Below are 23,056 nucleotides of genomic sequence, written 5' to 3' on the forward strand. Positions count from 1 at the left end.
TCTGTGGAAATGGGCTGTTTGCCCACTTTGATGCCAGTTCTGGTGCCCAGAACCCATTTGGGCCAGGCTGGAGGGACGCGGATTTGATGCAGGGCATCACTGTCTGTATATTTTAAGTGTCAGATCAGTGGCCCAAAGGCATTTAACCTCTTAAAAACATCAGTTACTTATTCAAATCTGAGAAAATGGGCTGTTTGCCCACTTTAATGCCAGTTCTGATGCCCAGAACCCATTTGGGCCAGGCTGGAGGGACGTGGATTTGATGCAGGGCATCATTATCTGTATATTTTAAGTGTCAGATCAGTGGCCCAAAGGCATTTAACCCCTTAAAAGCATCAGTTACTTATTCAAATCTAAGAAAATGGGATGTTTGCCCACTTTGATGCCAGTTCTGGTGCCCAGAACCCATTTGGGCCAGGCTGAAGGGACCTGGGTTTGATGCAAGGCATCACTGTCTGTGAATTGTAAGTGTTGTATCAGTGGCCCAAAGGCATTTAACCCCTTTAAAACATCAGTTACTTATTCAAATCTAAGAAAATGGGCTGTTTGCCCACTTTGATGCCAGTTCTGGTGCCCAGAACCCATTTGGGCCAGGCTGGAGGGACGTGGATTTGATGCAGGGCATCACTGTCTGTGAATTTTAAGTGTCAGATCAGTGACCCAAAGGCATTTAACCCCTTAAAAACATCAGTTACTTATTCATATGTCCAAAATTGACTGTCTGCCCACCTTGATGCCAGTTCTGATGCCCAGAACCCATTTGGACCAGGCTGGAAATAACTGGTTTGGATGTGGGGCTTCCTGTTCTATATGTCTGCAGTGTTAGATCAGTGGCCCAAAGGCATTTAACCCTTTCTTCAGCGCTCTTTGGTGCCCACTTTGATGCCCATTTTTGTGCCAGTTTTATTGTTTTTGTAGCCGTTTTTAACTGTATTCACATCAGGGCTCCTCGCTGCATTGTCTTTTATTATTATGATGATTATTTTTTGTTGTTAAACCTATAAAAAACAGAAAAGAAAAAATTGCCGAATAAGAAACTGACGAATAAGAAACCAACTTCAGCTTCGTCAGGCGTTAAGCGGTTAATAACATTTTTATAATTTATTTTTAATTGTAAAAACCCCCTCTCATTGTGTCCCGCGTGGTAATGGCAGGTTATTGTTTCGCTGTGGACTTAGTACGTTGTTCACACACCAGTGTAATGTCAGTGTAGTGCCCCCGATACCGGGGATCAGGGCCTCCTCACTACCGGCTCACTCCTTGGTGGCTGCGCCTGTTTACGCGTCCTGCGCTCACCATGGTAACCGGTGACGCTTGTTCGTTGGTCGGACCATGGCTTTCTTGGGGCTCACAGGTCTCGGCTACCAGGCTCCGCTCCGGGCCGCTCAGGCGGCGGGAGGTGACACCGCAGGTGAGAGCCGGTCTGTCAGGACGGTAACAACCTCCGCTCTGCCTCCTACTCCGCCATACCGGTCACTGACACTGCCGGTAAGGAGTGCCAGGAACGAGCAGAGCTTCGGGATCTACCCTTGGGCTGTCCCTGTGTAATCTCCGGGGGTGAAGCTCGGCCATGATCCCAGAGATCTGCCCAACAGCGTGAGGTGGGATGAGATCCGCTGCGTTATTTGCTCCTGATCACACTGCAGTCTTCTAGGCAAGTGTAGGAGAGTATCCTGAAGAGCTGAAGCATAGGCAGCAAATTATATATATATATATATATATATATATATATATATATATATATATATATATATATATATAGTTAGTACAGTAATGTTGATTGTGGAGTATGTACAAAACGTGGCAAGGATGAAGCATGTGAACACGGGCTTATATGGAGAGCGCAGGATGCATTATCGTGGGTGTCAGCCTATGTGCACATGATGTCATTTTCAGGTTTGGCTGCTGCAAAAACTGCCTGAAAAAAAAAAACAGCCAGAAAAACGAACATATATATTTCTGAGTGGAGACAACAGCTGTTCACATGTTCAGGCTTTTCAGCGTCTTTTAGGCTACGTTCAGATTAGCGTTTCCCGACGCTGCGTCGGGAAACGCAGCGGCGACGCACGCGTCATGCGCCCCTATGTTTAACATGGGGGACGCATGCGTTTTTCTTGTTGCGTTTTCTGACACGTGCGTCGTTTTTGACGCTAGCGTCGGACGCAAGAAAATGCAACAAGTTGCATTTTTCTTGCGTCCGATTTCGTCAAAAAAACGACGCACGCGTCGCAAAACGCAGCGTTTTTGCGTGCGTTGCGTCGCCGACGCAGCGGCGCGCAACGCTAATCTGAACGTAGCCTTAAACATTTCAGGTTTCCAGTATAATTTATAACACAAGACAAGGGAAGTTTCCAGAGACACCCAGGTGTCTTTCTCAGCGTTATGCCAGCGGGTCCATTTCAGAAACCAGCAGCGGGGTCTTCATTGTTCAATCTAGAAAAAAAATCATTGAAAAATACACAGGCGGTCCACAGCGACCTAAACGACGACTTAGACCACGTTCCCACGATGAGATTTTGGTGCGTTTTTGACACTGTGTGTTTTTGCTGCATCAAAACCGCAGCGTCTTCCAGTTCTAGGACACAGGGTGGGATTTATAGTCCTCTCCCCCCGCTGCGCCTCTTTATAATGTGGCGTATACTGACTGCGGTGCGGGCGTCGAATCCACAGAGCGTCAGTGTCTCTCTCTCTCGGGTACGCGGAGGTTTCTGTGCAGATTTTCCTCACAGACTTAAATTCTATATGGAAAATCTGCAGCAAAAGAAAATGCACGTGTTTAGTTAGTGAGTTCTGCGGGTGGAAGGCATCACAAAAGCGTGTAATCCGTACTTATAGCAATAAAGTCAAAGCAAAAAATCAGGAAGTATTAAAACCAAGGCAGCTTTATTTAGAGCATGACACACAAGAAAGGCAAAAACCGCAGTGTCGAAAATTCGATTAAAACACGTTAAAGAAACGCAATTAGAAACCACAACTAATAGGTGCAGACATGGTGCAGCGTCAAAAACTCACCGTGGGAATGTAGCCTTCGGATAAAAACCGCCAACATACCCTGAAACATCATCTTCCTGGAGAACTCAGTGGGTTCACCCAAGTTTAAGGCCTCATGCACACATGGAGTATTTGGTGAGATTTTTACCTCAGTATTTGTAAGGCAAAACCAGAAGTGGTGCATATGTTTCTATTATAATTTTCCTCTGATTGTTCCACTCTTGGTTACAAATACTGAGGTAAAAATATCACCAAATACTGAGGGTGTGAACGTGGCGTAAAAGATGCCATGTGTACACCCCTGCAGTGCATCTGTCATTTGGATCCAGCCCTCATTTTGGGTAGTAAAAGAAAAAAACCCGCTTATTAAATCTGTGGCCATTATTATGGCCCCATGTGGATGTGCCATTGTGTGCACCTCCTAATGCAGTGCCAACTTCAATTCAAGGAACTGCGAGGCCGCATGACTTTGCTGCATTGGGAACATTATTACCTGCACCATTGCTCAGGGCGATATCCCATTATCAGATAATATACACGTCTACGGCCATGTTCACACCTTGTGGGTTTTTTCCGCACTCACGCCAGTAAAGAAGCTGTCTTTTTGCTGTTTTACGGTTGCATTTTTTGGCACTGTGTATTTTTCTCTACACTGCATGTTTAGTAAAGTTAGTGTTAGTTACACCAACAAATGCATGGTTGCATTTTTGCAGCATTGCTTTCTGCGGCGAAAAATGCTGCTGAGAGAATTGACAAGCTGCAGATTTTCAAAAAAGCAGTCAAGAAAAAAAAAGCAAGTGTGCGCATGAGAATTCTGAAATCTCATAGCTTTTGCTTATAGTGTAAAAAGCAGCTTTTCATTTGCAATAAAAAAAACGCAACAAAAAAGGACCGTGTGAATATAGCCTTACGGGACAATGTTACTTTCGATTTTTTTACAATTTCTATTATTAATAACTCACTATTGGTTTTGTAGGAGAAAATGTAAAAAATGGAATCAAGCTGCCACCTCTTGTTCCCACTTCTCTGTACATTAGTTACGGGAAGTATCGGGATACAGTAAGACGTCACCAACACCTCAGAAGTAAGTGCCGATACTCACATGTCAGAGCATTGTCAGTGAATGTACATGTATGGGGGCCAAAGGACGCCCCTCGCATCTGCTGGGGATAAAGCTGGCTATACACATAGTATAGTTGTGATCAGACAAGCGCACAGGCTTATGATCATGTTGGCGCTATATAAATAAAAATTATTATTATTATTATGATCAGGGTGGGGATTTGTGGCTCCCAGATTTCTTTAGCATCTCTTACCTGCAGGGAAATAAAAGATTGGGCATATTGAATTTTAACATGCGCCCATGTAACCAGACAGCAGCTATTGTCACACGCACCGCTGTCTGTCACAGGCATATTTTTCATGACTGCATCATTGATAAAGGCCACTTCCTAAAATGGTGTTCCCATCTTGAGGCGGTCATACCCGCATTACCCTGCAGAGGGCGTGTGCAGCCAGCAGTGTTAGAGCGCAGTCCTCTGTAGTAGAGCGAGTAATCTCCGAGAACGGAAAATAGAGACTGTCTTTAGGATCCATTCATTTATTGTGTTTGTGTGCGTTCTGGGGCATTATCACCCAGTATAGTATATAATCTTGCATCAATACCCGGCACTGCTGTCAACTCTCTGGAATGGAGTATTCAGCTGCATAGAAATACATGCGCCCGCACGCTCCTGTCACGAGTGGCGGCAGTGCCGGGTATTGATGCAAGAGACACATGTGAGTTTCCGCATTGCACTCACAAGTGTGACCCCGGCTTATAGTGGGGATTGGAGTCCTATCATTTCTTTCATGTGTCTGTGCTCTGACATCCCTAAAGCACAGCTGTTAGTGCACATAGGTGTGTACTGCGGCCCCGCGACTTGCCAGCACTACCAGGAGTCTGCGATCACTTCCCTTTGGGAACCAGATGTGCCAGAGGAGTGAACAAGAATTGTATGACCTCCGAGTTGTATAATGGCAGAGCCCAGAACCCAGTGACTTCTTTATATGCCTCTGATTTCATGTAGAGAACATTATTCCTGTTCTGTGTTCTATAACGGACATCACTGCATATAGTTAATATCCGCTAAATAAATGGAAGGGTTTCATAGTCGTCATCAGATGGTGGACATGTAAGCACACGGATGTATGAAGCCTGTCTGCCATCATAGGCCAAAGTGAATGTCTTGTACTCTCTTATACAATGGGTACGGAAAGTATTCAGACCCCTTCAAATTTTTCACTCTTTGTTTCATTGCAGCCATTTGGTAAATTCAAAGTTCTTTTTTTTCTCATTAATGTACACTCTGCACCCCATCTTGACTGAAAAAAATAGAAATATTGAAATTTATTATAATTTATTAAAAAAGAAAAACTGAAATATCACATGGTCATAAGTATTCAGACCCTTTGCTCAGTATTGAGTAGAAGCACCCTTTTGAGCTAGCACAGCCATGAGTCTTCTTGGGAATGATGTAACAAGTTTTTCACACCTGGATTTGTGGATCCTCTGCCATTCTTCCTTGCAGATCCTATCCAATTAAGTCAGGTTGAATGGTGAATGTTGGTGGACAGCCATTTTCCGGACTCTCCAGAGATGCTTAATTGGGCTTAGGTCAGGGGTCTGGCTGGGCCAGTCAAGAATGGTCACAGGGTTGTTCTGAAGCCACTCCATTGTTATTTTAGCTGTGTGCTTAGGGTCATTGTCTTGTTGGAAGGTGAACCTTCAGCCAAGTCTGAGGTCCAGAGCACTCTGGAAAAGTTTTCATCCAGGATATCTCTGTACTTGGCCGCATTCATGTTTCCTTCAATGACAACCAGTCGACCTGTCCCTGCAGCCTCAAAAACACTCCCATAGCATGATGCTGCCACCACGTTTCACTTTTGGGATTGAATTGGGCAAGTGATGAGCAGTGCCCGGTTTTCTCCACACATACCGCTTAGAACTATCACCAAAAAGGTCTGTCTTCGTCTCATCAGACCAGAGAATCTTATTTCTCATAGTCTGGGAGTCCTTCATGTGTTTTTTTTTTTAGCAAACTCTATGCGGGCTTTCATATGTCTTGCACTGAGGAGAGGCTTCCGTCGGGCCACTCTGCCATAAAGGCCTGACTGGTAAAGGGCTGCAGTGATAATTAACTTTGTGGAACTTTCTCCCATCTCCCTACTGCATCTCGGGAGCTCAGCCACAGTAATCTTGGGGTTCTTCTTCTTTACCTCTCTAACCAAGTCTCTTCTCCCACAATTGCTCAGTTTGGCTGCTCGGCCAGGTCTAGGAAGACTTCTGGTGGTCATAACTTCTATTTTTAGAATTATGGAGGCCACTGTGCTCTTAGGAACCTTGAGTACTTAAGACATTCTGTTGTAACCTTGGCCAGATCTGTGCCTTGCCACAATTCTGTCTCTGAGCTCCTTGGCCAGTTCCTTTGACCTCATGATTCTCATTTGGTCTGACATGGACTGTGAGCTGTGAGGTCTTATATAGACAGGTGTGCGCCTTTCCAAATCAAGTCCTATCCGTTTAATTAAACACAGCTGGACTCCACTGAAGGAGTAGAACCATCTCAAGGAGAATCATAAGGAAATGGACAGCATGTGACTATCTCAGTGTCTGAGCATGTGACTATCTCAGTGTCTGAGCAAACGGTCTGAATACTTATGACCCTGTGATATTTCAGTTTTTCTTTTTTAGTAAATTTGCCCAAATTTCTACATCACTGTTTTTTTCAGTCAAGATGGGGTACAGAGTGTACATTAATGAGAAACATATGAACTTTTTTGAATTTACCAAATGGCTGCAATAAAACAAAGAGTGAAAAAATTAAAGAGGCCTGATTACTTTCCATACCCACTGTATGCACGTCTGTGTCTTCGTAAGGACAGGAGCACATAGTTACACAGTATCAGGTTGTTTGCCTCAGCTCCGATCCTTGGTAGTTATGTCACTACATTACTGCTTTTGTAACTAAAGGGTTATCGTTTGTAAAGAAAAGTTTTAGTTTTTTGTTTGTTTTACAGCCCCCAAACAAACTCAGAAAATACCTTTGACCACAGGCCAGCAGTACGGCTGGTGGCTGCCTCGAGACCCCAAGGAAAAACCTGAAAATCTGTATCCTTGGATCCAGTGTACCCGATACCCGATGATCAACAGTCCTATGACAAGGTAAGAGAGACAAGGCGGCACATAAGAGAAAGGGCTCCAATCTGAATATCTAGAAATACAGAATGTAACTTGCAAGAAAACCTATTTATGTTTTATGTAAATGAGAACACAAGCCCAGGACAGAATATTCAAGGACATGTTTTAGCAATTTTGCGCATACTAGGCTTTAACACCACAAACTTTTTATATTTGGCCACGGCAATATATTTTGCAGCTTTTTGTGGCATAGAGGTCTGTATATAATGCTGTTCTTATGGAAATGTGTGCTATAGTAGGTGATAAACATCTGATCACTGGGACCCCACAGACCATGAGAATTGGAGTCCCTTTTCCCGTTCCTCCTCACTGAGGTTGCATCTGAATAGAGCGGTACGGTCGGGCACGACTGCGTCTGTGACTGATAAATCTTAGTTTACTGGGTGCAGCAGTTATGATAACATTTCTGTATTTTCTGCTGTAAAGGTAGCAGTTCTCTGAATGCAGAGCTGTGTGTAACCCTGCTTACACCCATTATTGGCAGCTGCCTGTGTACACTGTACATTGAAAAAAGCTGCTAATGAGTGGTGGGGCGAGGTTATACAGGCTAGGAGGTGCAAAACACCTAGTCTTGTAGTGATATCTCCTGGTGATAAAACACTGATTATATTGAAACAGCAACACAGACTAGTAAGTGACATCTGGAATCAGGCTTTCAGCTTCTACATCATACTGCTCTTAGATTACATAGCAAAACCCTGCTAACAGATTCCCTTTCAAAGAGATATGTGAATGGCTCACTAAAGTTCTATGGGTCTGTTTGCCATCGGAGAAAAAAACAACAACTAGGAAGTGTCACCCGGATGCAGAATGTAGTCTTCTTCCTGACGTAGTATGCAGTAATATGTATTATTATCTAAAGGTGCATTCTCTTTACCTGACAATACATGCTCCCCATGTTATACAGGTGCTTCTCACAAAATTAGAATATCATCCAAAAGTTAATTTACGGTATTTCAGTTCTTCAATACAAAAACTGAAACTCAAATTATATAGTCATTACAGGGTGATCTATTTCAAGTGTTTATTTCTGTTAATGTTGATGATTATGGCTTACAGCCAATGAAAACCCCAAAAGTCATTATCTCAGTAAATTAGAATACTTTATAACACCAGCTTAAAAAATTATTTTAAAATCTGAAAATTTGGCCTACTTCAGTAAATGCACTCAATACTTGGTCGGGGCTCCATTTGCATTAATTACTGCATCAATGCGGCGTGGCATGGAGGCGATCAGCCTGTCGCACTGCTGAGGTGTTATGGAAGCCCAGGTTGCTACAGCTAATCTATATTGTTGGGTCTGGTGTCTCATCTTCTTCTTTACAATACCCCATACATTCTCTATGGGGTTAAGGTCAGGCGAGTTTGCTGGCCAATCAAGCACAGTGATACTGTTGTTTTTAAACCAGGTGTTGGTAGTTTTGGCAGCATGGACAGGTGCGAAGTCCTGCTGGAGAATGAAATTTCCATCTCCGAAAAGCTTGTCGGCAGAGGGAAGCCTGAAATGCTCTAAAATTTCCTGGTAGATGGCTGCGCCGACTTTGGTCTTGATAAAACACAGTGGACCTACACCAGAAGATGACATGGCTCCCCAAACCATCACTGATTGTGGAAACTTCACACTAGACCTCATGAAGCTTGGATTGTGGCCTCTCCACTCTTCCTCCAGACTCTGGGACATTGATTTCCAAATGAAATCCCAAATTTACTTTCATCTGAAAACAACACCTTGGACCACTGAGCAACAGTCCAGTTCTTTTTCTTCTTGGCCCAGGTTAGACGCTTCTGGTGTTGTCTATTGGTCATAAGTGGCTTGATACAAGGAATGTGACACTTGCACCCCATGTCCTGGATACATCTGTGTGTGGTGGCTCTTGAAGCAATGACTCCAGCAGCAGTCCAGTCCTTGTGAATCTCCCCCAAATTTTTGAATGGTCTTTTCTTAACAATCCATTCAAGGCTGCGGTTATCTCGGTTGCTTGTGCACCTTTTTCTACCACACTTTTTCCTTCAACTCAACTATCCATTAACCCCTTTACCACCAAGGGTGGTTTGCATGTTAAAGGGAACCTGTCACCCCGAAAATCGCGGGTGAGGTAATCCCACCGGCATCAGGGGCTTATCTGCAGCATTCTGTAATGCTGTAGATAAGCCCCCGATGTTACCTGAAAAAGGAGAAAAAGACGTTAGATTATACTCACCCAGGGGCGGTCCCGCTGCTGGTCAGGTCGGATGGGCGTCTCCGGTCCGCTGCGGCGCCTCCTATCTTCTTTCCATGACGTCCTCTTCTGATCTTCAGCCACGGCTCCGGCGCAGGCGTACTTTGCTCTGCCCTCTTGAGGGCAGAGGATAGTACTGCAGTGCGCAGGCGCCGGAAAGGTCCCAGGCCCGGCGCCTGCGCACTGCAGTACTATCCTCTGCCCTCAAGAGGGCAGAGCAAAGTACGCCTGCGCCGGAGCCGTGGCTGAAGATCAGAAGAGGACGTCATGGAAAGAAGATAGGAGGCGCTGCAGCGGACCGGAGACGCCCATCCGACCTGACCAGCAGCGGGACCGCCCCTGGGTGAGTATAATATAACATCTTTTTCTCCTTTTTCAGGTAACATCGGGGGCTTATCTACAGCATTACAGAATGCTGCAGATAAGCCCCTGATGCCGGTGGGATTACCTCACCCGCGATTTTCGGGGTGACAGGTTCCCTTTAATGACCAGGCCAATTTTTACAATTCTGACCACTGTCCCTTTATGAGGTTATAACTCTGGAACGCTTCAACGGCTCCTGGTGATTCTGACATTGTTTTCTCGTGACATATTGTACTTCATGATAGTGGTAAAATTTCTTTGCTATTACCTGCGTTTATTTGTGAAAAAAACGGAAATTTGGCGAAAATTTTTAAAATTTCGCAATTTTCCAACTTTGAATTTTTATGCAATTAAATCACAGAGCTATATCACACAAAATACTTAATAAGTAACATTTCCCACATGTCTACTTTACATCAGCACAATTTTGGAACCAACATTTTTTTTGTTAGGGAGTTATAAGGGTTAAAAGTTGACCAGCAATTTCTCATTTTTACAACACCATTTTTTTTTTAGGGACCACATCTCATTTTAAGTCATTTTGAGGGGTCTATATGATAGAAAATACCCAAGTGTGACACCATTCTAAAAACTGCACCCCTCAAGGTGCTCAAAACCACATTCAAGAAGTTTATTAACCCTTCAGGTGTTTCACAGGAATTTTTGGAATGTTTAAATAAAAATGAACATTTAACTTTTTTTCACAAAAAATTTACTTCAGCTCCAATTTGTTTTATTTTACCAAGGGTAACAGGAGAAAATGGACCCCAAAAGTTGTTGTACAATTTATCCTGAGTACGCCGATACCCCATATGTGGGGGTAAACCACTGTTTGGGCGCATGGCAGAGCTCAGAAGCGAAGGAGGGCAATTTGACTTTTCAATGCAAAATTGACAGGAATTGAGATGGGACGCCGTGTTGCGTTTGGAGAGCCACTGATGTGCCTAAACATTGAAACCCCCCACAAGTGACACCATTTTAGAAAGTAGACCCCCTAAGGAACTTATCTAGAGGTGTGGTGAGCACTTTGACCCACCAAGTGCTTCACAGAAGTTTATAATGCCGAACCGTAAAAATAAAAAATCATATTTTTTCACAAAAATTATCTTTTTGCCCCCAATTTTTTATTTTCCCAAGGTTAAAGGGACACTGTCACCTGAATTTGGAGGGAACAATCTTCAGCCATGGAGGCGGGCTTTTTGGGTTTTTAATTCACCCTTTCCTTACCCGCTGGCTGCATGCTGGCTGCAATATTGGATTGAAGTTCATTCTCTGTCCTCCATAGTACACGCCTGCGCAAGGCAAGATTACCTTGTGCAGGCATGTACTACGGAGGACAGAGAATGAACTTCAATCCAATATTGCAGCCAGCATGCAGCCAGCGGGTAAGGAAAGGGTGAATCAAAACCCAAAAACCCCGCCTCCATGGCTGAAGATTGTTCCCTCCAAATTCAGGTGACAGTATCCCTTTAAGAGAAGAAATTGGACCCCAAAAGTTGTTGTACAATTTGTCCTGAGTACGCTGATACCCCATATGTGGGAGTAAACCACTGTTTGGGCGCATGGGAGAGCTCGGAAGGGAAGGAGCGCCGTTTGACTTTTCAATGCTAAATTGACAGGAATTGAGATGGGACGCCATGTTGCGTTTGGAGAGCCACTGATGTGCCTAAACATTGAAACCCCCCAAGTGACACCATTTTGGAAAGTAGACCCCCTAAGGAACTTATCTGGATGTGTGGTGAGCATTTTGACCCACCAAGGGCTTCACAGAAGTTTATAATGCAGAGCCGTAAAAATAAAACAAACATTTTTTCCCACAAAAATTCTTTTTTAGCCCCCAGTTTTGTATTTTCCCGAGGGTAACAGGAGAAATTGGACCCCAAAAGTTGTTGTCCAATTTGTCCTGAGTACGCTGATACCCCATATGTTGGGGTAAACCCCTGTTTGGGCACATGGGGGAGCTCGGAAGGGAAGGAGCACTGTTTTACTTTTTCAACGCAGAATTGGCTGGAATTGAGATCGGACGCCATGCCTAAACAGTGGAAACCCCCCAATTATAACGGAGACCCTAATGCAAACACACCCCTAACCCTAATCCCAACGCTATTCCCAACCGTAAATGTAATCCAAAGCCTAACCCTAACTTTAGCCCCAACCCTAATGGGAAAATGGAAATAAATACATTTTTTTATTTTTCCCTAACTAAGGGGGTGATGAAGGGGGGTTTGATTTACTTTAAGGCTATGTGCACACGTTCAGGAATTCATGCAGAAAATTCCTGTGAAAAACCGGACATTTTTCTGCATGAAATCCGCAAGAAAACCGCATGCGTTTTTTGCCGCGGTTTTGACGCGGTTTTGACGCGTTTTTGCCGCGGTTTTTTCCGGACACTTCCCAATGCATTTTGGAGTGGGAAATCCGCAGAAAAACCGCAAAAAGATAGAGCATGTCCGGATTTTGTGCCTGATGCATTTTTTTTGCGGAAAAAAACGCATCATGTGCACAAAACATGCGGAATTCATTCTAAATGATGGGATGCTTATTGTATGCGGTTTTTTTGCGGTTTTATAGCGTTTTTATCGGGAAAAACCGCGAAAAAACCGGAACGTGTGAACACAGCCTTATAGCGGGTTATTTAGCGGATTTATATGATTGGCAGCCGTCACACACTGAAAGACGCTTTTTATTGCAAAAAATATTTTTTGCGTTACCACATTTTGAGAGCTATAATTTTTCCATATTTGAGTCCACAGAGTCATGTGAGGTCTTGTTTTTTGCGGGACGAGTTGACGTTTTTATTGGTAACATTTTCGGGCACGTGACATTATTTGATCGCTTTTTATTCCGATTTTTGTGAGGCAGAATGACCAAAAACCAGCTATTCATTAACTTCTTTTGGGGGAGGTGTTTATACCGTTTCGCATTTGGTAAAATTGATAAAGCAGTTTTATTCTTCAGGTCAGTACGATTACAGCGATACCTCATTTATATAATTTTTTTATGTTTAGGCGCTTTTATACGATAAAAACTTTTATAGAAAAAATAATTATTTTTGCATCGCTTTATTCTGAGGACTATAACTTTTTTATTTTTTTGCTGATGATGGTGTGTCATGGCTCGTTTTTTGCGGGACAAGATGACGTTTTCAGCGGTACCATGGTTATTTATATCCGTGTTTTTGATCGCATGTTATTCCACTTTTTGTTTGGCAGTATGAGAATAAAGCGTTGTTTTTTGCCTTTTTTTTTTTTTTTTTACGGTGTTCACTGAAGGGGTTAACTAGTGATATAGTTTTATAGGTGGCGTCGTTACGGACGCGGCGATACTTAATGTGTGTACTTTTATTGTTTTTTTTTTATTTAGATAAAGAAATGTATAGGAACAACATTTTTGTTTTGGGGGAATTTTTTTGGAATTTTTTTTTTACACATTGAAATATTTTTTTTTACACTATAACATTGCCCCAGGGGGGGCATCATGTTATAGTGTAAGATCGCTGATCTGACACTTTGCTGTGCACGGTGTCAGATCAGCGATCTGACATGCACAGCTCCAGGCTTCACAGTGCCTGCTCTGAGCAAGCGCTGTGAAGCCACCTCCCTCCCTGCAGGACCCGGATGCCGCGGCCATCTTGGATCCGGGCCTGCAAGGAGGAGGAGGAGGTAAGAGACCCTCGCAGCAACGCGATCACATTGCATTGCTGCGGGGGTCTCAGGGAAACCCGCAGGGAGCCCTCTCCCTGCGCGATGCTTCCCTATACCGCCGGCACACCGCGATCATATTTGATCGTGGTGTGCCGGGGGTTAATAGCAATAGGGATGAGTGAATATACTCGTTACTCGAGATTTCTCGAGCACGCTCGGGTGTCCTTTGAGTATTTTTTAGTGCTTGGAGATTTAGTTTTTAGCGCCTCAGCTGAATGATTTACAGCTGTTAGCCAGCATAAGTACATGTGGGGGTTGCCTGGTTACTAAGGAATCACCACATGTACTTATGCTGGCTAAAAGATGTAAATCATTCAGCTGTGGCGCTAAAGACTAAAACTCCGAGCACTAAAAAAATACTCGGAGGTCACCCGAACATGCTCGGGAAATCTCGAGTATCGAGTATATTTTCGCTCATCACTATTGCTTATCATTGCATTATTTTAGGTACAGCGACCGATAAATGACAATTCTGTTGTTCTGATCACTTTCTTTTTAGCATTTAATATACTATTATAATATTTTGATAGATCAGACTTTTTTGGACAATACCACATGTTGGTTTTTTTTAAGGAGTCAATTTAAACTTTTATACATTTTTAAAATATATTTATTGAAATTTAGTTTTTGCATTTTTAGTTATTTTAGTTCCTTTATGGAAATTGAACCTGCAGTCATTTGATTGCTTGTATTATATACTGTGGTACTGTGCTATTGCAGTCTATAGTAAAATCGAGGTGCTCCGCCTCTGACGGAGCTTCACAGAAGGACAAGATTGCAGTGATGTGGGCATTTAGCGGGTCCTCAGTTTGTACCTGGACAAATATGACCACTTATCTAGGATACATACATACAGCAGTTTTCTGCCAAATATAGAGTAGGATGGCTCATTACATTTTCTTGCGACATTCTTAAATATTTGACCTTACAAACCCTTTCACATTTAATAAAAAATTGGTGTCCAGATTTTAGATCTCTTTGAAAAATGTTTTACATCTGAGGCCATTGTTCCTGAGCTAGCTTTCTAGATTGACAAATTTTAGGACCTATTCAGTTTTAGGTCAAATTGATATGGCCATGTACCATGATCTGAGTAGGACCGTAATATCCAGACCAGTTGCAGGTTTACTGACCCAGACTCAACAGTCTGTAAAGAGTCGCCCCACTTTTATGTGTCTGGACACTATGCACTAGATATAATAATGTCACCTTCGGGTTTTCCCATCTCAGAAAACACATTTTTGTAAGTCAGCAAAAGCTCTACACTAGACTATAAATGTAACATCTCAATTATTCCATATGTCGTATTAACACTGTAAAAATATATGAAGCAGGTGTTGATAATGAATACGGAGTAACAAGGCATCGTATGTGTAAATCTTCATTTGTTACAGTGGATTTGCCATGTCCTGCTAATAAGCAGCTGCAATGCAATTATCCCCGGCATGCACTGGTTAACGTTGCCTGCCTACACCCTTACAGAATATGTATTCATTAAGGGCTGTCCACTCAGTTTCAGCTCTGCCACTGATCTGAGGCCCAGAACGCTGAATAATTCATTGCCAGTGAACTATAGTCATGAATTATAGAACAACTCTGTGGGTTATTGCCATGTGCGGGAACCAGTAAATATCACTCGCATGCAATGGTTTCCACCAATAAACCTCGGCTCCAATCTAATGACCAGAATACACAACGTCTTGAGTGCATTTTGTTGTGAAAGCCTCTGCTGAGCGTAGAAAAGGCAGCATATTTGTTGGGTGGTCTCGTGATCTCCCCCCACCTCCGGTTATCTCCTGCGCTGGTTAGTAGATCAGTGCGCTGCCCACTCCGTGTTAGAGCTTTTGGTGTTAGGTAAAGCTAAACTTTAATTTGGGCTGAATCCCAGAAATAGTTGGAAGGGACGCTTAGTTTAGAAAACCTATTTGTCGAAAATCCTCAAATAGTGAATTATTTGAGAGGGTCGTCATCGCACGGACAGCTCATTGATGGGAACTTGTAATGCAGACTCCCTTTTTGTTATCGTTACAGATTTCCTGACAGATCACACAACTCGTTGATGGGGCAATTAGGTGACACGTTTTAGGTAGTAAATATTGTCCAAAGTGGGTGACCCCTTAATTAGACATTTTGAAGGGATTGTTCACTACTCGGGAGAACCCTTCTCAATCCTTAGGTTTCTCCTTTTTAAAATAACACTTACAGTTATATGAAAAAGTTTGGGCACCCCTATTAATCTTAAGCTTAATGTTTTATAAAAATTGTTTTTTTTGCAACAGCTATTTCAGTTTCATATATCTAATAACTGTTGGACACAGTAATGTTTCTGCCTTGAAATGAGGTTTATTGTACTACCAGAAAATGTGCAATCTGCATTCAAACAAAATTTGACAGGTGCATAAGTATGGGCACCCTTATCATTTTCTTGTTTTAAATACTCCTACCTACTTTTTACTTACTTACTAAAGCACTTTTTTTGGTTTTCTAACCTCATTGAGCTTTGAACTTCATAGCCAGGTGTATGCAATCATGAGAAAAGCTACTTAAAGTGGCCACTTGCAAGTTGTTCTCCTGTTTGAATCTCCTCTGAAGACTGGCATCATGGGTGTTGTGAATTTGTGGTCAAGCTCCCTCCTGTGGTCATGAGTGGTACTTCGGCTGGTTCTGTTCTTGAGCTTCCTTTGGTGGATGTGAGTGGGGCTGCGGCTTCTGAGTTTCCTTCCTCAGGTGACGAGGTTAAGTCGTTAGGTGCTGCTCTATTTAACTCCTCCTAGTTCTTTGTTCCTGGCCTCCAGTCAATGTTCCAGTATTGGTCTTGTTCTCTCCTGGATCACTCTTGTGGCCTGTCTGCCCTGCATAAGCTAAGTTCTGCTTGTGTTACTTTTGTTTGCTATTTTTTCTGTCCAGCTTGCTATATTGGTTTGTCTTGCTTGCTGGAAGCTCTGGGATGCAGAGGAAGCACCTCCGTACCGTTAGTCGGTGCGGAGGGTCTTTTTGCGCCCTCTGCATGGTTGTTTGTAGGTTTTTGTGCTGACCGCAAAGCTATCTTTCCTATCCTCGGTCTATTCAGTAAGTCGGGCCTCACTTTGCTAAAATCCATTTCATCTCTGTGTTTGTATTTTCATCTTTACTCACAGTCATTATATGTGGGGGGCTGCCTTTTCCTTTGGGGAATTTCTCTGAGGCAAGGTAGGCTTATTTTTCTACCTTCAGGGCTAGCTAGTTTCTCAGGCTGTGCCCGAGGCGCCTAGGTCTGGTCAGGAGCGCTCCACGGCTACCTCTAGTGTGGTGTGATAGGATTAGGGATTGCGGTCAGCAGAGTTCCCACGTCTCAGAGCTCGTCCTATGTGATTAGTAACTTTCAGGTCATTTTCTGTGATCGTAACCACCAGGTCCCATTGTGGTTCTGAATCACCAGTTCATAACACATGGGCTCCTCAAAACAACTGTCTAATGATATGAAAGCAAAGATTATTCAATATAGTTGTTCAGGGGAAGGATACAAAAAGCTGTCTCAGAGATTTAACCTGTCAATTTCCACTGTGAGGAACATAGTAAGAAAATGGAAGAACACAGGTACAGTTCTTGTTAAGGCCACAAGTGGCAGGCCAAGAAAAACATCAGAAAGGCCGAGAAGAAGAATGGGGAGATCAGTCAAGGACAATCCTCAGACCACCTCCAGAGAGCTGCAGCATCAACTTGCTGCAGATGGTGTCACTGTGCATCGGTCAACTATACAACGCACTTTGCACAAGGAGAAGCTGTATGGGAGAGTGATGCGAAAGAAGCTGTTTCTGCAAGCACGGCACAAACAGAGTCGGCTGAGGTATGCAAAAGCACATTTGGAGAAGCCAATTTCTTTTTGGAAGAAGGTCCTGTGGACTGATGAAACCAAGATTGAGTTCTTTGGTCATACAAAAAGGCGTTATGCATGGCGGCCAAAAAAACACAGCATTCCAAGAAAAACACTTGCTACCCACAGTAAAATTTGGTCGAGGTTCCATCATGCTTTGGGGCTGTGTGGCCAATGCCGGCACCGGGAATCTTGTTAAAGTTGAGGGACGCATTTATTCCTCTCAGTATCAGCATATTCTTGACAATAATGTTCATGAATCAGTGACAAAGTTGAAGTTATGCAGGGGATGGATCTTTCAGCAAGACAATAATCCAAAACACAGCTCCAAATCTACTCAGGCATTCATGCAGAGGAACAATTACACTGTTCTGGAATGGCCATCCCAGTCCTCAGACCTGAATATCATTGAACATCTGTGGGATCATTTGAAGAGGGCTGTCCATGCTCGGCGACCATCAAACTTAACTGAACTGGAATTGTTTTGTAAAGAGGAATGGTCAAAAATACCTTCATCCAGGATCCAGGAACTCATTAAAAGCTACAGGAAGCGACTAGAGGCTGTTATTTTTGCAAAAGGAGGATCTGCTAAATATTAATGTCACTTTTCTGGTGGGGTGCCCATACTTATGCACTTGTCAAATTTTGTTTGAGTGCAGATTGCACATTTTCTGTTAGTACAATAAACCTCATTTCAAGGCAGAAACATTACTGTGTCCAACAGTTATTAGATATATGAAACTGAAATAGCTGTTGCAAAAAAAAAAACAATTTTTATAAAACATTAAGCTTAAGATTAATAGGGGTGCCCAAACTTTTTCATATAACTGTATATTCGCCTCCGGTGCCATTCCAGCGGTATTGGCAATGTGTCTCACTTCCTCCTGACGTAAGCGGTCTGAAGACGGGGAGAGTGAAACGGCTGCAGATTGGCCAAAGGGTTCATGTGACATCACTCTAGTACGCAATTGCGTAATTGGGAGAGACAGTGCCAACATAGCTGGAATGGCATCGAAGGTGAGTATAGTTGTCATTTTAAAAGGGATAAACATATGGATCCCTAGTAGTGGACAACTCCTTTAACTATCAAACTTAAGTATTGGGCTCAACAGTGTGGCCAAAGACAATGCCAACCTACAGAGGAGGACAAGCCAATGACTTTGCAGGCAACACCTTAATGTAACTGCAAACTCCAACACTCACTCGCCCCTGTAAAAGGGTGGGTTATTGGCCGCCCCCTAGGATACTGCCCCAACAGGACACAGACTATTTAATCATAATGGTTACTTCATTTATATGGGAAATACTCTATAAAAGGAAGTTTAAGCAGTTTTATGCCCATAATGTTCCGTTATCTTGGTCTGCCAGATCCTGGGAACCCACTGATATAAATCTGCCTTATTCCGGACCATGATGCACAGACTAGCTGGCCATTCTGCGGACCAAAACTTGACAGGACAGCGTCATATCTGCCTGAGTGGTTGTTGGTTTTGGATGAGAAGATCCATCACATGGTCATGAATCATGGACTATGACAAACGCATGTGTAAATTCGGCATTAGACAGCAGTCACATTGTGTTCGTCTGCCCACTCAGCACTCACCCAAAAACCACTGACTCTATATGAAACTCAGACTCTGAGCGTCTTTCTAACTGGACTTAATAAGGTATTCTACTACACTTATGTATCAGTCTAATTAGACAGATGTCTGAATACTGTTTTTCGTGTATCGAGAAGCTCCCGATTTGTGTGCTGTATGTGCAGCAAAACGTAAAGTATTCGAAAAAAAATGGTATGGCTTTCCACTCAAGAGACATGAGTAGTCTCCTTTACTTGAATGATGATCATCTGTAATATTGGACACAGACGATTATTAATGGGAATCTGTCACCAGGTTTTTGCCATCATGTTTAGCGTGATGTAGGGAAAGAGACCCTGATTCCAACACTGCATATCTTAGTTACTGGGTGCAGATATTGTGATACAATCAGAGATCTTAGATGCAGCATGAAGCAGAGCTAAGAAAGCTGCCTGCGGCCGGTTCTCTATGTAAATTGTATATTGACTGTGAGCTGCTTATCACAGGAGGGGGCATAGTCAGAGGACTTGGCAAGTGGCAGCTAGTCACAGCAGCGATGCTGTCCTAGTGATAAAACTTTCATTGTAAGGGAACACCAGAACAGCCCGATAAGTGACACATTGTTGAAATCTGTTTTTTTTTAACCCCTTCCTCCTGTTGTCTTCAGGTGACATAAAGGGAATCTGTCAGCAGGTTTTTGTTCAGTGAAGCATTGTTACTATGGAAAAACGTCCCTTTTTTCTAGGATGGATAATGCTGTAGGTTTATCTTGGACAAGGAGGGCTGACGTGTATGGAACTATGGGAAAGCACAGTAATGTAATGTGTACTTGCCCTAACAATAAAATAATCAGAAGGATACTGAATTCAGAGCTTCTTCTCAATAGACTTCTAGTATTCAGAGTCTTTGCTCTGAGCTGCGGATTCACTATTGCTCATGTAATAATGTCAGCAACCTGATCACATCACTAGTCTGTCCTAATCATATACATCTGACCCGAGTAGGAATCGTATACAAGTGCATGTGGGATGAACATGATGAAAGGTTTTCACAACTGTATTGTTCTCTTTTGACTCTTAATTATGGGTCTGAATGTATGAATTGGTGGTCTGCAGACATCAGAACACAGGGCACTGAGACATTATACGGTGTACTCCGCCTCTAACCTCATCAATGGTGGCTTCTTGGAAAAGCTCTTACACTAAAGTATAGGACAAATGTGTGAACTCATCTTGTTTTATCTTTTTGCAGGTTTGTGGATCAAATGGCAGTAACTAATAAAGAATTCCATTTGTTCTGAGCACCCCGGTGATTTATGTTCGACTATGATACCCAATACTTCCATAATAATATAAATGTTAACACAATCTCATACTTTTGTAGGACACCAGTCCACCAATCAGTCTAAAACACACAACCTCAAATAAAAAGCATGAAGAAAAGGTGGCTGATCTGCATATAAAAAGTGAAATCTTTATAATTAACAAATATTAAAATTCAAGCTACAGAACCAAGAAAAGGAGTGCGAGGACACTCGGATTATATATTAAGTTGGTAATAACTTGTGCACAATCTACAGTCATACACTAGTGAAAGCAGATATGAACATCATATTCCAATTGTCAAATATAGTAACAAAATCATAAATAGAATGTGTTGAGTCTCTGTCACAGTATATATTAAAGGCATAATCACATACCTACAGTGCCATCTGATCTAAAAGGATACAAAATCTTACTGATTTACAGATAGCAAACATCTACTGCATATACAGAAAGTATATTTTTTATCATTGTTATACAGTTGTGCTCAAATGTTTACAAAACCGGCAGAATTGTTGCTTCCTTGGCTTTTTTCAGAGAATATGAATGATAGCACCAAAACTTTTTCTCCACTCATGGTTAGTGGTTGGGTGAAGCCATTTGCTTGAGATTTTCCCAGAGTGGCTCAATTATATTGAGGTCAGGAGACTGAGATGGCCACTTCAGAACCTTCACTTTGTTCTGCTGTAGCCAATGACAGGTGGACTTGGCCTTGTGTTTTGGATCGTTGTTATGTTGGAACGTCCAAGTACGTCCCATGCACAGCTTCCGGGCTGATGAGTAGAAATTTGCCTTCAATATTTGCTGATAACGAGCTGCATTCATCTTTCCTTCAATTTTGACCAAGTTTCCTGTGCCTGAGTAGCTCACACATCCCCAAAACATTGGCGATCCACCTCCGTGCTTTACAGTAGGAATGGTGTTCCTTTCATCATAGGTCTTGTTGACCTCTCTCCAAATGTAACGTTTATGGTTGTGGCCAAAAAGTTTAATTTTAGTCTCATCACTCCAAATTACCTTGTTCCAGAAGTTGAGGCTTGCCTCTTCTGTTCTGCATATTGTAGGCTAGATACTTTGTGGCATTTGCGCAGTAATGGCTTTCTTCTGGCGACTCGACCATGCAGCCCATTTTTATTCAAGTGCCTCCTTATTGTACATCTTGAAACAGCCACACTGCTAGTTTTCAGAGAGTCCTGTATTTCAGCTGATGTTATTTGTGGGTTTTTCCTTGCATCTCAAACAATTTTCCTGGCAGCTGTGGCGACATTTTTGCTGGTCTGCCTCACTCTGGTTTTGTTTTTTAACAGAACCCCTGATTTTTCCATTTGTTAATTGCAGTTTGAACGCTGCTGACTGGCATTATCAATTCCTTGGATATATTTTTGTATCCCTTTCCTGTTTTATTGGGTTCAACTACCTTTTCCCGTAGATCCATTGACAATTAATTTGCGTTCCACATGACTCAAAATCCAGAATCGTCAGTGGCTGGATGAAAAATGCAAGAATCTGTCTGGATCCCAGAATCTCACTCAGCTTTTATGCACACACACTGATTACAAGCAAACAGGTCACAGGTGAGGATGTTACCTTTATTAGCCATTCAAACCCATTTGTGTCAACTTATGTGCATGTTATGCCAAAACCAGGGTATGTAAACTTTTGATCAGGGTCATTTGGATGTTTTGAGTTGTCATTATGATTTAAAAAGAAAAAACACAGTTTGACAATAAATTGCATCCCCCAACCACTAACCATGAGTGGAGAAAAAGTTTTGGTGCTATCCTTCATATCCCTGTAGAATGTAAGACAGCAAGGGCAGGGTCCTCTCCCCTCTGTATCAGTCTGTCATTGTTAGTTTGTTTACTGTAAGTGATATTTGTATATTGATATAACCCCGTCTCACGTACAGCACCATGGAATTAATGGTGCTATATAAATAAATAATAAAAATAATTCTCAGAAAAAAGGCCAAGAAAGCAAAAATTCTGCCGAGGTATGTAAACTTTTGAGCACGACTGTACATGTAACACACTGACTTTAATTATGTTGGATACCTTGTGTAGCAGACTTCAAACTAGTATTTTGATTATTAATAAAGCCTTCATCTTTTTTTTGTCAGAGTGATTGTATGGTACTGGACTGTGTCTCGTATTGTAGCTCAGTTTTGTTCACTTAAATAAAGTATAATACTAGACATAACCTATGGCCAAGAAGGATCTGGTTTAAGGAGAACAAAATGTTTTTTTTTTTTACAAATCTTGGACAAATAATTAAAATATTTGGTTGTAAAACATTTAAATTGAAAAATAAGGCATACACCTATAATATTCAAAAAAAGGGAGATTTATTCGACCGGCCTCACACTAGCGTGTTTTACGGACGTATGAGAGGTGCAGAAAATACGGATTGCATACGGTACAATGATTCTCTATGCCCCAGCTCCTATCAGCCGTATTTTACTGATCAGTATTATACGGTCTTCTACGGCCGTAGAAAATCGCAGCATGCTGCGTTTGTCACCGTATTGCGCAAAAAATACGCCAATGAAAGTCTATGGAGGCGAGAAAAATACGGATTACACACGGACCAGCAGTGTGACTTGCGAGAAATACGCAGCGGTGTTATAGCGAAAAGCCAGCAATTCAGTGCAGTGTACAGTAAAATCACACTGACAGGTTAGAATAGAATAGCTAAAATAAATGTCTACACCTAGTATAGCGGTATATATGTGTGTCAAGGAGACACATATGTTTATATATTAATATTTCATACAGCGCTAGATAG

At 42.4% G+C, this 23,056-nt stretch overlaps 1 protein-coding gene across 1 annotated transcript; it reads left to right on the forward strand.

Moving 5' to 3' along the window:
- The first annotated feature begins 1,313 nt into the window (after positions 1–1,313).
- On the forward strand, positions 1,314–22,390 carry SPMIP11 (sperm microtubule inner protein 11). Its single transcript, XM_069758331.1, has 4 exons — positions 1,314–1,411; positions 3,968–4,075; positions 7,051–7,195; positions 20,202–22,390. The coding sequence occupies exons 1-4, from the start codon at positions 1,333–1,335 to the stop codon at positions 20,248–20,250; spliced, it is 381 nt and encodes a 126-aa protein (XP_069614432.1). The 5' UTR covers positions 1,314–1,332; the 3' UTR covers positions 20,251–22,390.
- Positions 22,391–23,056: the final 666 nt, after the last annotated feature.

Source organism: Ranitomeya imitator, chromosome 3 (genome assembly GCF_032444005.1).
Source record: "Ranitomeya imitator isolate aRanImi1 chromosome 3, aRanImi1.pri, whole genome shotgun sequence".
Lineage (NCBI taxonomy): Eukaryota > Metazoa > Chordata > Amphibia > Anura > Dendrobatidae > Ranitomeya > Ranitomeya imitator.

Bases quoted from the DNA above. Each gene is read 5' to 3' on its own strand.
- SPMIP11 (XM_069758331.1), top strand. From the start codon at position 1,333: ATGGCTTTCTTGGGGCTCACAGGTCTCGGCTACCAGGCTCCGCTCCGG. The intron at 1,412-3,967 runs GTGAGAGCCGGT...TTGGTTTTGTAG, and splicing joins GGCGGGAGGTGACACCGCAG to GAGAAAATGTAAAAAATGGA. The intron at 4,076-7,050 runs GTAAGTGCCGAT...TTTGTTTTACAG, and splicing joins ACGTCACCAACACCTCAGAA to CCCCCAAACAAACTCAGAAA.